We start from the raw sequence: 16166 nt of genomic DNA, 5'->3' as shown, positions 1-16166 counted from the left end.
CCAGGGCCAGTGCAAGGATTTTTGTCTACACAGCCAAAAAGGTGCTTTTTGGTATCGATTGCTCAGTGTGTCCATTCATAACATAACTTCCATAACACCTCAGCAGTGCCACAGTGCCACAGGCTGATCGCCTCCATGCCACGCCGCATTGATGCAGTAATTCATGCAAAAGTAGCCCCGACCAAGTATTGAGTGCATCCTATACTGTACATGGACAGACTTTTCACTAAAGTAAATTTCTGTATTACAAATCTTTTTTTTATTGGTCTTATGTAATATTCTAATTTTCTGAGATACTGAATTTTGGGGTGTCACTCGCTGCATCATAATTAAAATATCCAATGGCTGTCACCGTACACAAATCGGGAATAAAAAATGGGACCGGGTGCACAGTAGAGGAAGACGAGCGCGTGCCTCATTGAAATACCAATTATACCATCATTAGTCCGTTCACCTTTCAAGATTCTTGAATGCCGCTCTTTTTGGGGTAATTCTCTGTCTCTATATATATATATATATATATATACACACACACATCTATATCCATCTACTTAGATTCTATCTACTTAGATTCTATCTACTTAGATTCTATCTACTTAGATTCTATCTACTTAGATTCTATCTACTTAGATTCTATCTACTTAGATTCTATCTACTTAGATTCTATCTACTTAGATTCTATCTATCTCTAATACACACACGCTGAATATATAAAAAATGGGCAGACTTGATGAACTACCTGGTCTTTTTTCTGCCATTACTTTTCTATGCAGATATTGCTGCATCAGCACTGCGGTGATCCGGCTGGACCGCACACCAGCCGCTGCAATGAATAAGCCTTAAATATAATTGAAGGAATTAAAGATGAACCTGCAATTGTCTGTCTAATGTGAGTGCCAAGTGTGCAGAGTATTTCATACATGGGGATGGCTACATTGGCAGAACAATGCCAATCCCGTCTTCCCTGGATCTGGAAGAACGCCACAAGTGATTATCTCCGGGGCGCGGAGAAGGATGATAATTGGCCGCCCAGGCTGGAGTCGGTTCGCCATTCTGCTGACTTTAGGGGCAGAAAGTGGCGAGGTGTCAGCAGAACGCCCCGTGCTGTCTGTTTAGAAGTGATCACCGATCTTCCATTGTATCCCCCCCCCCCCCATCCTTTCCCTGATATGAGCGCCATTCCTCTTCGGTGAGCGGAGAGGATGACACCGGGTGCTCCAGGCTCCTCCGCCAGCTGCAGACAGCCGTCTCGCCAACACCTGCCAGGTTTAATACATCTGTGTTAATCAGCACCTCAGACAGCTCCGTGCCGGGAAAATACACTCACATTCAGCCTGTCGAATAGATCATCGCCTTCCTGCTTGTTGTCCATAAACAGCTGGAGGTTTTTAAACACCTGAAAACAAAAAAAACAGAGCGATCAATCAACAAGTCGCTGAAAACTGCAGAGAGAACTTTAAACTGTCTCCAAAGTGTAAATGCCGGGAACACAAACTTCTAATGATCTGCTACAGAAACCCTCTTGCTTAACCACTTCTGGACCGGAAGAATTTCCCCCCTTTATGACCAGGCCATATTTTGTGATTCGGCACTGCGTTACTTTAACTGACAATTGGGCGGTCGTGCGACGCTGTACCCAAATAAAATTGATTGCTTTTTTCCCACAAACAGAGCTTTCTTTTGGTGCTTTTTGATCACCTGTGCGATATTTTTTGCGCTATAAAACAAAACAAAAAAGTGATAAACACCACATTTTTCACATTCTGCTATATAACATTCCAAAAAAAAAAAAAAATGTAAAAATCGAAATTTTACATTTTAGGCCAATTTGTTTTCTGCTATATATTTTTGGTAAGAAAAAATAACAAAAAAACGCAATAAGCATATTTTGATTGGTTTGCGCAAAAGTTATTGCATCTACTAACTAGGGGAAAGATTTGTCTTTTTTTTTGTACTAGTAATGGCGGTGATCTGCGATTTTTAGCGGGACTGCGACATTGCGGCAGACAGATTGGACCCCTAACTGACATTTTTGACACTTTTGGGGGGACCAGTGACATTACTTACTGCTAAAAAATATGCACTGTTACTGTAATAATGACACTGGCAGGGAATGGGTTAACACTGTGGGTGATCAAGGGGTTAAATGTGTACCTAGGAGCATATTTCTAACTGGGGGGGGGGGGGGGGGGGGCTTGTGAAATGATCATAGAGACATGTGATCCTATATAGAAAGATCACAGGTGCTCTGTGATCATTCCAGAGAGGACGACGATCAGCTGTGTTTACAACATCCGACCGTTCTTCTCTCTCAGCGGGGAGTGATTTTGGGTGGCAGGCGGCAATAGTAGCCACTTGACCCATGCATCAGAGTCCCTGCTGATGAATGGGGGTGGGTGCGCACCAACAGCGGTGCGCACTCACCCCCTAGCTGCCTGAGCACAACCGACGTATAGCTACGGCGGTTTGCCCAGGAGCGGCTGCCTGCCGCAGGATAACTGCGGCTGGCGGTTGCAAAGTGGTTATAAAAGGAAAAATGCATTCTCTAAACTGGGTTTTTTTTTTTTTTTTTTTACCCTTTCAATAGCTTCTCTCCCCCCATCAGAGTGGTTGTAAACCTCAGACATAAAATATGAATAAAGCCAATCTCTCTATAGTGTGTACAGAGTTGTATAAAGTACTCGAAACCCATACTTGAGTAAAAGTACAAGTGTTGATCAAAAAGTGACTTGAGTAGAAGTACTAAAGTATTCAACATTTTTTGTACTTAAGTATTGCAAGTAGTTTTTTTTTAAATTTGTGCTACTCAAGTACTGAAAGTAAAAGTACAAGTACTGTGTTATGTAGTTATTAAAGAAAGAAGTCAAAAGTCTGAACATCATATTGTTTTTTATTATTTCAAATGCAGCTTTTATTTATACATACAGTAACATTTATTTTCGTATGCGCTGATAATACACAATGTTTTGAGCTTCATGAAACCTGCCATCTACTGTTCTGGCATTGGTAATTTTTATAATTGTAACGAGTAACTATGCAGCACAAAAAAAAAAAAAAAATATCGGAGTAGAAGTATTGAAATCATCGAAAAAATGTAGTGAAGTAAAAGTGGAAGTAGGAGAAAAAAATTCTACTCTAGGAAAGTACAGATAGCGCCTTTCCGTACTTAAGTACAGTAGTGAAGTTGTTCTACTTAGTTACTATACATCTCTGAGTGTGTCAGTCCAGAGCACTAAGTGTCATTTCTGTCTGCTGCCTCCGTCCTCTGCTATCCGAGTCACTTTTGACAGCAAGTGAGAAATGGTGACAGGGGAGAGAGCTCCAGCACACAGCCTGTGATTGACAGCCTCAGCTCTGTTCCTGTGTGCTGTGTGAAAGGGGGGGGGGGGTGTCCATGGGCATCCACAGAACCTTTATCAGGGGGTTGAGGCATCACTTTAAGGTCACCCATGCTCCGCCCCTTTTTGACAATGTCATAAATGGGAGGGGCTTGGTCATGATCACAACACGCAGGCATGCAAAGGTTTGAGAAACCTGATGCAAAAGCTTAATAGAAGGATCCTGTTCCCTTAAAGCAGGGGTCTGCAAACTATCGCCCTCCAGTTGTTCAGGAACTACAATTCCCATCATGCCTAGTCATGTCTGTGAATGTCAGAGTTTTACAATGCCTCATGGGATGTGTAGTTCCGCAACAGCTGGAGGGCCGTAGTTTGAGGACCCCTGGCCTAGGCATTCACACACATCTGTCAAAGGGAACCTTACAAAGCCATTAACATGTGGCTATAGGACCCATTTACAACTGTATCCTAATTGAGACAACATGGACAAGCATTAAACCCCAACATCCTTCAACGTTGACCATAGTTCTCTTCCCTAGCAGGAATAAAGGGAAGGCGATAATTTATCTGTGTATTCAAATCAGAAAATAGAATGGTAACTCCTTGCAGCATTACCTTTTTCTCCACAGGAACCTTGTTGTAGTACCGGATGGAGTCTTTACCCAGGAAGTCAAACTCCACCACATGCTTCTCTCCATCCAGTTCTGGGTAAAGTTTAATGTGCTCCACTCTCAGCGAGCAGCAACCGACGGTGTCCGCCGTCTCCCCTTCTTCCTTTTCATTACCCGCTCTCAGAGCCAGCTGAGAATGACAAATTCCAGTAAGTGAGGAGCTAATGCAACAGAAACCAAGGACTGAGCCATAGAATGTAAAAAAAAAACCTTGGTGCAACTCTTCCTCCCAGCCCCCCCATATACTTACCTCAGCCCCATCTTGATCCAGTGATGTGCATGAGAGCAGTGGCTCTCCTGGGTCTCTCTCTCCTCATTGGCTCACACATTTCAAATCACAGCCAGTGAGCCAATGAGGAGAGAGCAGGGACGGGGCCGAGCGCACTCTGTGTGAATGGAAAATGTCCATTCACAGGAGCACAGCTCGGGAGCAAGCTTGCTCAAGCGCCGCAATAGCAAGCAACTTACTATTGAGGACACTCATGGGGGGGGGGGGGGAGCCAGAACCGCTGGTGGGGAACCCAAAAAGAAGAGGATTAGGGCTGCGCTGTGCAAAACCATTGCATAGAGCAGGCAAATATAACATGCTTGATTTTGTTTTTTAAATTAAAACCTTTAGAATCACTTTAATGCACCCTTACTAGGTCAACAGCCTGCAATAAAGAGGTTGTAAACCTCAGAGAAAAAAAAAAATTAAAAAAAGAAAAACCTGAAAGAAAAGGCATAATGAGGTAGTATGCATCGAATACTAGCTCATTATGAAATACTTTAGAACGAAGCCCCCGCAGTGCCGCTGGCTCACCTGTAACACCGCAGACATTTTTGGCCGTCCTACTTCCTGGTTCGTGTCCTCCGGCCATCTGATTGGCCGGAGGCGCAATGACATCACACCCACGCATGTGCGCGGGAGCTGGCATTCATGGCACAGGACTCTGAACGACACGGGTGGCCTTTCCTTCAGAGCGCATGCGCTGATGACGTCATCGGCTGCATGCAATGTAAATACCTCCTAAACGGTGCAAGTTTAGGAGATATTTAAAGTAACTATAGGTAAGCCTTTTTATAGGCTTACCTATAGGCACAAGTCATTAAGGGGATTTACAACTGCTTTAAGTCCAGGTTTGACATATTGGATCAAGCCCTTGCCACGGTTTCTGTCCTGAGAAGGGGGTAGACACTTCCCCCGAAACTTGTTGGCTTCATTTGATACCTTTACCACTGACCTTTTTGTGTTTTGTACTGGGCGCTCTTTAATACCCATCCCAGAGTTTTTCCATCCACTAAATGTTCTCCAAGAGGCCATCAGAGAGGTAGCAGCCCAAGACCAGAGCAAGGTCCATCTACACAGCACCTTCACTGCACGTCAACCTCTGAAGGAAGACTGAATTCTAGGATCTCTCACTCTTCAGCACTATCACCCCTACACATCAGCAAAACTGTAGATCACACACCAATGAAATGCGTTGGCTTCTTTGGATACCTTGGCTTTGTTTAAAGAGCTTTGGTTTGACCTGTTTTGTGCCATGAAGTTTTGTACTGGGCTCTCAATATCCACCACATGTGATCTACAGTTTTGGAATTACTACAATTACTGCAGTGGCGGCCTGTCCATAAGGGGCACAGGGACGCCCCCCTATCCAATGCGTCCGGCCTCTTAATCTACATAAGGGGTACCAGATGGATTCCATTGAGGGATTTTTTTCTTTGAAGCACCTGATTAGAGCCAGAGGCTCCAATTGGCTTCAAAAAAGGGTGCGCCCTGAGCCCACCCAGTTGTGTGACAATAGAGAATGAATATCTGCCATTGCCACACTGAATATCCTCCCGGCCAATCAGGAAGCGGGTCCTGAGACCTGCTTTCCGATTGGCCAAAGGAGAAGGCATCCTAATGGGGGGAGGAGGAGGGAGGAGACCGCCGCTGAGAGGGGACATGGAGGAGACTAAGGTGGAAGCCATCGCCGCCTGTCAGTCAGGAGGAAGGAGAGTAAGTGAACTGGCGCCTGGGGAGAATATGGTGTGAACTGGACTCAGGAGTGACGGAGGGGGGGCGGAGTCTGTGGCCAGGTCTGTCTGTCTGCCGCCCGACCAACAGAGCACCAGCCGCCACTGCTACAATGGTTACATTTATAGAACATTTTAGGGATGTAGCACCCAGGGTCATAGTGGTTAGCATCACAACCAGGCACTTGCTCCAATGGTGGCTTGACTAGGTTCCAATCTTTAAACCTACCTTGATGTAACTGCATTGAGCAGAGTGCTTTCATATGACCTTTCACAGCTACGTGACCAGTTACATGGGCAATGCGGAGTCCTATGATCAAGGGTAGGGAACACACAGAGACTTGTTCCTTTGCCTTTCATGTGCAGCTCTGCTTTGGAGGCCAATTCTAAAACTACCACTTTTCACCACACTTGTAAGCATTTCCTTGGAGCAGTTGAGAAGGGTACATTAAGGGGAGCTCTGCACGGTGTACCCCAGGCCATAATTTGGCTCCCACATCTTAAGCTACTTCACCACCATAGACTCCTCTTACCTTATCTATAAAGTAAAGGGCCACCGCCCTCTGTCGTATCTTCATCTCTTTGGATTTAAAGTTCTCCCTATAGGTTCTCCGAATTTTGTCAACATGGTTCTTCAGTTTTCTAGCGACTTCATATTTTTCCCAGTCTTTTTCTCCCTTAAAAAAAAAAAAAAAAAAAAAAACACACGCTTGATTATAATGTACAAAGCTAAAACGTGGATTCAAATTTTTGAAAATGTAATGCAAAGTTTAGGTGGTTGCAAACTCTTGGGCTGTCAGAGCAGTAAGGATATGGAATTCTCTGCCACAAGAAATGGTAACAGCGGGGAGCATCAATAGTTTAAAAAAACGATTAGATGGGCACCTTAACAACCACAACATACAGGGGGTATCCAATGTACAACATACAGGGGGTATCCAATGTACAACATACAGGGGGTATCCAATGTACAACATACAGGGGGTATCCAATGTACAACATACAGGGGGTATACAATGTACAACATACAGGGGGTATACAATGTACAACATACAGGGGGTATACAATGTACAACATACAGGGGGTATACAATGTACAACATACAGGGGGTATACAATGTACAACATACAGGGGTATACAATGTACAACATACAGGGGTATACAATGTACAATATACAGGGGGTATACAATGTACAACATACAGGGGGTATACAATGTACAACATACAGGGGTATACAATGTACGGTTAACAGCAAACACACACACTATGGGTTGAACTGGATGGACTGATGTCTTTTTTCAACCTCACTATGTAACTAAGTTCGGACATGAATCGGATTGCATAGGTGTGAACACCCCCATGCAATCCGATTCTGGTGCGGACCCAAAAAAGGGTCTTGTGCGAGTTTTGTCCGAATCTGATGCAAATTCAGCCTTACAATCTGTATGGCTGAATTCGTATTGCACAGACATCGCATGCGATTTGCAGAGCAGTGTGGTGCGAATAGCATGCAATGTCAGTCATCGCACATAAGTGAACCGGCACTTAAAAGTAATTTTTTCTGCTGTACTATGGTACAGAAAGGGTTAATCCCATACCAGGATTTAAGACCAGAATAAAGCGTTCCACGGCGTCTCTCCAGTCAGTATCCGGAACTTTCTCCTTCTCATAAAAAGGTTTAATAATGTGATATTCCGCCACATCGACGCAGCCAATTTTACTGTATGCAATTCGAATCCTCCTGCCGGGCTTGTCAACCTCTGAAAAACTCCTCTGTTTGTCGCGGCTTAACCATTCATTATTTGAAAGGGATTCTGGGAGCAGTTGAGGGCGCGCGATGCGTATATATATTTTTATTATCCGTGGCAATACATGACCAAGCATTGCTTAGCGACAGAAGCCGGTACAGCTCATTCCCCCCCCCCCCCCTTGACTTAAATCAGCGCTCGCAGAGATATACCCCGATGACGAACATTAGGCATTCATGAATGGTAATAAAAAGGCGCACAATGCGCCTCTCCGGTGCTTCCAGCTCAGGACATTTGTCAGCTGCAGCCCTGGAAAGGTTCGAAGTTCTGCCATCCCAACGCTCAGATGTGTGACACCTGCACCCGCTTCCAGGAGTTGACGCCATCCATCAATTATTCAGCCACTACACATAAAGCTCCGGAGTCAGCTGCGTCAGTGACCTGGGAATGGTGGCAGGCCGAGTTGAGGGATGAGCAAAGACGTAATCCATCAATAGGGTCAGCTAGTTCTCCATTATAGACTTCTCCATAACACATCCATCAATATTTTTATCACCTCATCAGAGTAAGGCCGATTCCAAGGAGTGTAGTTTATTGTACTGCAGTGTTTCCCAGAAGTCCAAAATGTAGGTGGTAGTGGGGCCACCGTTAAAGAGGGCCACCGTTAAAGAGGGCCACCGTTAAAGAGGGCCTCCATTAAAGAGGGCCTCCATAAGAGCGCCCATATAAGAGCGCCCCCATAAGAGCACCCCCAGAGGACCTCCATAAGAGGACCTCCATAATTGTAGACTGAAAATTTACACACAAGTGGGATTCATCATTTATTGGCCATTGAAGGTCAGTCTTGAACTTCAGCCTCATCTGTTTCTATCCCACATGCTTCTGCTGCTTTTAATTTTAAATAACGGTAAACAGGACAAATAGGGAGGGTGAATGTCCTTAATGGGGGCACAGGCAGAAAAAAAAAAAACCTTACAGGTGTTCTAGTCACTCTCCACTCTACCCAAAACTAAACAAAAGTTTTGTCTTGAGTTATACTTTAAAGGGACAGTTGTATCTGTAACACTAGATGTCCAGAGCACCCCCACCTTACATCTAGGGTGACCACATTTCCAAATTTCCAGATTTCCGCCATTCAAGGACAATTTTGGCAAGGACCAAGGGGGGGGGGAGGGGGTGAAAAGTCTCGGGTTTGACGGGGGTGGGATTTGTCGGGCGAATGGCTGGTGTTAGAACTTGATCCTTGATATGGTGTCAGAATGATTAAATCATTATTTCTATTACTACATTGTAAAATAAAATGAAATAGTCAGTGGGAACCCTGAGCTTGTCACTTGCCACCAGATGCAGTGTGTCACCGTCCCCTGCCACCAGAAGCAGCGTCCCACCATCCCCTGCTACCACATGCAGCATGCCAATGTCCCCTGCTACCACCTGCAGCGTGCCACTGTCCCCTGCTCCCACATGCAGCCTGCCACTGTCCCCTGCTACCACATGCAGCGTGCCACTATCGCCTGCTACCACATGCAGCGTGCCACTATCCCCTGCTACCACATGCAGATTGTCACCCATAGCCTGCTGCCAGATGCAGCGCATCACTTGCCACCTATAGCCTGCCGTCAAATGCAGCGTGTCACTTGCCACCCATAGCCTGCCACCAGATGCAGTGTGTCACTTGCCAGCCATAGCCTGCCACCAGATTTAGTGTGTCACTTGCCACCCATACATAGCCTGCTGCCAGATGCAGCACGTCACTTGCCACCCATAGCCTGCCGCCAAATGCAGTGTGTCACTTGCCACCCATACATAGCCTGCTGCCAGATGCAGCGCGTCACTTGCCACCCATAGCCTGCCCCCAGATGCAGCGCATCACTTGCCACCCATAGCCTGCCCCCAGATGCAGTGTGCCACTTGCCAGGTCCATACAGGATCACCAACCTCTAGCAGAGAAGAATTTAGCAGGAAATGATGTGGTCCTGGGGGAGTTGGAGGTCCTGTGTGGCTGAAGCCCTCCTGATTCATACAGAAAGTGCGACTGCAGAGGGGGGTGCAGGGAGGACCCCCAGGGCAGTCAGACCTCTCGAACAGTCAGACCGCGTGGGCAGGAGGAGAAGTCAGGCAGCCATAACAGATCTGAGCCAGCATCACACGGAAGAACAGATGATCACTCACAGAGACACAAGTCCTGGCCAGGCAGCTGCGGTCATTCCCAGTCCCTCTGCATGCCGCTGGGCGGGGGGGGGGGGGGGCACAGGTGCTGGAGAAGGAATTGGGTGGAGATGGAGACACTGTCTGGACTGAGGAGGGGGAAAGAATCACACCAACCAGCCCTGTGCACCGGAGAAGGAGGGAGGTGCTGGTGGGTGGAGACAGCAGTGCAGCACCAGGCACGGGCCTCACTCCGATAGTCTGATGTTACTAGACGGCAGGCGGGGCGGCCCTAGCAACCAGTTCCCACAATGTAGTTAGCAGGGTGGCTGTGTCCTCCATTTAATTACGGGACACTGTATTGTCCCGGAAAGAAGGTGCATGAGACCCAGGACAAGAGATAGCAATTGCAGGACAGTCACGGGCAGTCCGGGACACGTGGGCACCCTACTTAGATGTAAAGAGCCCCCCACCTTCCCTTACTTCACAGTGCACCCCCCTGACCTTGTGCTATTATGTCCACTTGGCACCATGTTCTACCCTAAATATGGGTTTGTGTAAAATGGTCTTCAAAACCAATTCACAAAAACTGATACTTTAGTCGGCAGAAGTGTTTGGTGGCCTGAGTCAGCCTCTTGCTTCTTCTAGGTCTCAGAACAATCTTACCACCTCCTTCCCACTTGGGAATTTTAGGGGTGTCTGCCCCCTCCTTTGTATGTTCCAGTGCCTCCTTACAAGAGGCCGCACATGGGTGACATTTATCCTTTGTTATAACTGTATTCAGGTTCCCTTTGTTGCAAGTCCCAGTCTTTGACCGGGCCCCTCTGACAACATTTTGCCCTGATTGGGCTTTGTTGTAAAATCTAAGACTAAGCCCAATCAGGGTGAAACACACAGTAGGGGACTGCAAACACCGGTCTTGAATAAACTTATCTCAAAGAACTGATGTCAAAAGTGTGGGGCCTCTGTTGTAAAGATTTTCCAATATGCTAGAATGAAGACTTGCATAGCTGGCACCTTTATTACCCTAGGGCAGAGGTCTTCAAACTATGGCCATCCAGTTGTTCAGGAACTACAATTCCCATCATGCCTAGTTATGTCTGTGAATGTCAGAGTTTCACAATGCTTCATGGATGTGTAGTTCCGCAACAGCTGGAGGGCCGTAGTTTAAGGATCCCTGGCGTAGGCATTCATACACATCTGTCAAAGGGGACCTTAAAGGTCATTCACATGTGGCTATATGACCCATTTACAACTGTATCTTAACTGAAACAACATTGACAAGCCTTAATCCCCAATGTCCTTCAACGTTGACCACTTGAGGGCTGTAGTTTGAGGATCCCTGCCTTAGACCGATGAGTTTGGATAGGCACTTCATGTGGTGGATGCTCTTCCAGCTCCTGTGGTTGCATTCTGCACAATATAAGAGGAATTAAAGAAAACAAAATTGAAAAGGAACCTTGGGAGCCATGCTTAATGGGCAGGACCGGGCCAAGGGGTGGGCAGGAGGGTAACCTGCCCTGGGCGCAATGATTTATTGCTGGGATGGGGCGCCCTAACCTTTAGTTGAGGAGGGGGAGGAAGCGCAGATTGGTATCTTTGCCCTGGGTGCTGAATGACCTTGTACTGGCCCTGATAATGGGCAAAACATTAATGTTGACCCAGGAACCCAGCTCAGAGATCTCGCCAAACAAGTCCCTTATAGTCCAATGAAAACTCAGCTGATTTAACCCTCCTGCAGGTAAACTAAGATTCACTTTAAAGCCTAGGCTTGCCAAAGCAAGACCATTTCTTTCACTTGTACATATTTCGGTAGCAGAGGTTTTATGGGCAGTTATTTTGCTGGGAATATTTGAACATGTCTAATGTTCCTGTTTGGCTGCGGAGTAGACGCATGGGCTCATTTACAGTCTATACGTCCCGGCGGAGCAATAAGCAGAATGTGCTGTGATCAGTGCGGGAAGATCAGTGCGCTGTGACTTCTGCAGGATCATCATCCATTCTGATATACACATCGCTGCAGACATGACACTGCTGGGAACTGTAGTTCTTTACCGTTAGCCACAGGTTGTACATTGGAGATTTAGAACATTAGTGATGTTTAAATATGCAAAAAAAAGTGCAGCGCTTAACAAAAAAAAAAACCACTAATCAATTCTTACATATTTATATTTATAGTTATAAATGTAATGCATGTGAATTTACACGATAATTAAAAGTGCTCTACTCCACCACAAAGCATACATGTAAAACGAATCAAAAAATTATATAAAATTGTATTAACTAATTACAAATCAGTCCCAATGAAGAGCTGAGGAGAAGGGTGATCCTCATAAGAAATAAAGAGATAAGTGCAGATCCCAGAAGCCTTCAGATTGTAAAGACGACAGCACACCACTCTTGTGCAACAGGTAGGGGGCTTAACAGATGGAAATGACCCCCAATCAAGAATGGTCAAACAGTGCTCAATATATTTCACACTATATGGTCACTTCACTCCAGCAATGATCCAGCTTATAAACCCCATCAGCGTGGTCTCCACAAACTGGCACTCTCGGAATGGATTCAACTCAAAGTAACCAGATTTCAATACACAGGAATCATGGAAGAAAAAAATTAAGACAAGAAGCAAGCCAGCATTCAGTGTGTACGAAGGACTTCTCAATGCCAGAATCCAAGATGGCCACGGGGTTCGCTCATCCGTGGTAGCGTGTGTTCTGGCTCCACCCTATGCGTTTCATCATACATGACGTCATCGGGGCAGATGTTTAACTTGTGTATAAAATGGAAGTTGGTGAATTTTTTGCAAGTACTCACACACACCTGAATGCAACCAACATTCGTACTGTGGGGACAGCTCTGAAAGCAACTGGAAGAGGCAAAGGATGGATGAGGATATATTCTACACAGTTGCTTGGCTAACCTGGATATTAAAACCTAGCTCTGGGCTACAGCCCCCTAGAAAACATCTCCTCCTCCCTCCCTGAGACTTCTACCTGTACATATTTAGCGCACCCTGTAGGGATCATTGGTGAATACAATCCTATTCCCCACCCTTGGAGCACACAGCCGGGCACACAGTATTTTCTTCATTCTTCCACTGACTCAGAAAAAAGTCTAGGCATTTTATGGAGAACGATGAACTTGGATAGGGAAGGGGAGCATGGCATACCACAAAACTGTAGAACTGGATAACTGACTCCTATTTCTGTCTACACTAGGGATCCTCAAACTACGGCCCTCCAGCTGTTGCGGAACTACACATCCCTCGAGGCATTAGAAAACTCTGACATTCACAGACATGGCTAGGCATGATGGGAATTGTAGTTCCTGAACAGCTGGAGGGCCATAGCTTGAAGACCCCTGGTCTACACTGTACGAACTGCTGAATGTCCCACAGGATCTCTTATGCTGATGGTGACCTGTACTCCTTCCAGAGTTAAAAGTTACACACGGTCACTTTTCTTTAGCGCTGGGGTCACCTACTCACCGAGCCACATGATAATCGGTTGCCTCCTGGCTCTCCAGTGAGCTTCTACTGACCCAACTTGGATCACCTGGACACGGATCTGTGATTAGGCCCGCCTAGCTGGGACCTTGGTGTCACTTGACCCAGAAACACTACACTTTCTGCTCAGACTATTTATGGGCTCTCACCACCTTCTGGGCACACCTCCCCAGGGATTGGATGGAGTTCCATGAATATTTAGGCTGCCTACCCTGTTCTTTGTCCTACTATACTTCTAGAATCCTCTAGAACAGTGGTCCTCAACTCCGCTCCTCGGGGCCCACTAACAGGCCAGGTTTGCAAGATAACTAAATTACATCACAGGTGATCTCATTTGCTGCTCAGTGATTGCAGTATACTAGTCTGCATCTCCCCAAGGTAATACTTAAAATCTGGCCTGTTAGTGGGCCCCGAGGACCACTGCTCTGGAAGACAGGGGGAAGTAACCGAGCAGCAGCCTGTGAAACACTGAGCAGCCCTAAATGATCAACCCCTGCTCCAATAATTACAGGGGAGTGTAACTAAATTTACCTAGCAGCCTGCTCTACACTAGGAGGATGCTACATGTATTTTATGTTTTTTTATTTTACACTTGCCTTTCACAGAGGTCTTCAGGTAAGGAGCGATCTGCAGGGTCCTCTTTCCTTTCACATCATCTCCCAGCGATGGACAATCCTCAGTGTGGTGCTTTCACCTCCTACACACACCGTATGTCCTCAGTCCTCCAGGATGAGTGATTCTGGGTGTCATTCTACCTAGAAGACTGAGGACATCTGGTGTTGGAAAGCAATTACTGCGGGTGGGACAGAAAAATATCGTCCTGGAGTTTAACCCCTAGGGGCCGACAGCACCCAAACATGCGGCCTCTCTGTGGGTGGCCCTTTGCTTCCAGCGGCTGCATATTTGCATACCAATTACCGACACCACTGTGCCGAGAGCTTGCGGCCTTCACACTCCTGGCACAGTTACCTGCAGCTAAAGGAAAGCTCTCGATCTCTTCATAAACCCCGCCTCCCAGCATCTGAAACCTTTTAAAGGGCCAGAAGGGGGCCAGCGCAAAAGGGTTAAAATAAAATTGCTGATATGTTTTAGAAATACGATCATCATTTTAAATGGAATCTGGTTATACTTGTTATGGAAGAAACATTGCTGAACCCCGCTTTTGTACAGGACAGTTGTCTGGTAGTCAAGCTGACCCTTTGAAACCAATATTATGAGTCCTTGAATCCAAAAATGTATCCTTCCAGTGCATGATTTAAGGATTTTCATTGAAGACACATCTAGATAAATTGGGGTCTATGATAGTCTATACATTTTCTGTACAGTGGGATACCCCAATAACCAATGCTATTGCAATTTTAATGGACAGACAGCCTTATAGCTGTATACAGCTTTTTCACATATTTTAAAACTGGTTTCATTCAGAAAGCAGCCACAATATGAATAGAAAAGCCTGGCCCTTGCCAGCATGCTTCAGAAAAAGACCCTTGCTGTCTGTGCAAAAGAAAGGGCATCTCTGCAGACGTCTGATAGACCCGCCCCTACTGAGTCAGACCTATACCTCTGAAATCAAGGCCCACCCCTACTGAGTCAGACCTATACCTCTGAAATCAAGGCCCGCCCCTACTGAGTCAGATCTATACCTCTGCAATCAAGGCCCGCCCCGAGTCAGACATATACCTCTGAAATCAAGGCCCGCCCCTACTGAGTCAGACCTATACCTCTGAAATAAAGGTCCACCCCTACTGAGTCAGACCTATACCTCTGAAATCAAGGCCCGCCCCTACTGAGTCAGACCTATACCTGTGAAATCAAGGCCCACCCCTACTGAGTCAAACCTATACCTCTGAAATCAAGGCCCGCCCCTACTGAGTCAGACCTATACCTCTGAAATCAAGGCCCACCCCTACTGAGTCAGACCTATACCTCTGAAATCAAGGCCTGCCCCTACTGAGTCAGACCTATACCTCTGAAATCAAGGCCCACCCCTACTGAGTCAGACCTATACCTCTGAAATCAAGGCCCGCCCCTACTGAGTCAGACCTATACCTGTGAAATCAAGGCCCACCCCTACTGAGTCAAACCTATACCTCTGAAATCAAGGCCCACCCCTACTGAGTCAAACCTATACCTCTGAAATCAAGGTCCGCCCCTACTGAGTCAGACCTATACCTCTGAAATCAAGGCCCACCCCTACTGAGTCAGACCTATACCTCTGAAATCAAGGCCCACCCCTACTGAGTCAAACCTATACCTCTGAAATCAAGGCCCGCCCCTACTGAGTCAGACCTATACCTCTGAAATCAAGGCCCACCCCTACTGAGTCAGACCTATACCTCTGAAATCAAGGCCCGCCCCTACTGAGTCAGATCTATACCTCTGCAATCAAGGCCCGCCCCGAGTCAGACATATACCTCTGAAATCAAGGCCCACCCCTACTGAGTCAGACCTATACCTCTGAAATCAAGGCCCACCCCTACTCAGTCAGACATATACCTCTGAAATAAAGGTCCACCCCTACTGAGTCAGACCTATACCTCTGAAATCAAGGCCCGCCCCTACTGAGTCAGACCTATACCTGTGAAATCAAGGCCCACCCCTACTGAGTCAAACCTATACCTCTGAAATCAAGGCCCGCCCCTACTGAGTCAGACCTATACCTCTGAAATCAAGGCCCACCCCTACTGAGTCAGACCTATACCTCTGAAATCAAATCTCATGTCACCTGCTCATCAGAGGGCTCCAAGGGCA

At 46.4% G+C, this 16166-nt stretch overlaps 1 protein-coding gene across 1 annotated transcript in view; it reads right to left on the bottom strand.

Annotated features, from left to right (window-relative positions):
- The window catches only part of LOC309564922 (DNA topoisomerase 1-like), a 95277-nt gene that overhangs the window by 10797 nt on the left and 68314 nt on the right, over nt 1-16166 (bottom strand). The window contains exons 5-7 of the mRNA XM_082269618.1: nt 6544-6687; nt 3954-4139; nt 1328-1396 (exon numbers count right to left, since the gene is read on the bottom strand). Of these exons, the coding sequence (XP_082125744.1) occupies nt 1328-1396; nt 3954-4139; nt 6544-6687 (399 nt within the window). The remainder of the gene's footprint in view (nt 1-1327; nt 1397-3953; nt 4140-6543; nt 6688-16166) is intronic.

The sequence above is a fragment of the Pelophylax lessonae genome, assembly GCF_965119305.1.
Source record: "Pelophylax lessonae genome assembly, chromosome: 10".
In the NCBI taxonomy this organism is placed as follows: domain Eukaryota; kingdom Metazoa; phylum Chordata; class Amphibia; order Anura; family Ranidae; genus Pelophylax; species Pelophylax lessonae.
Note: the sequence above shows the minus strand (reverse complement) of the source record. Positions and strands in the feature narration are given on the sequence as shown.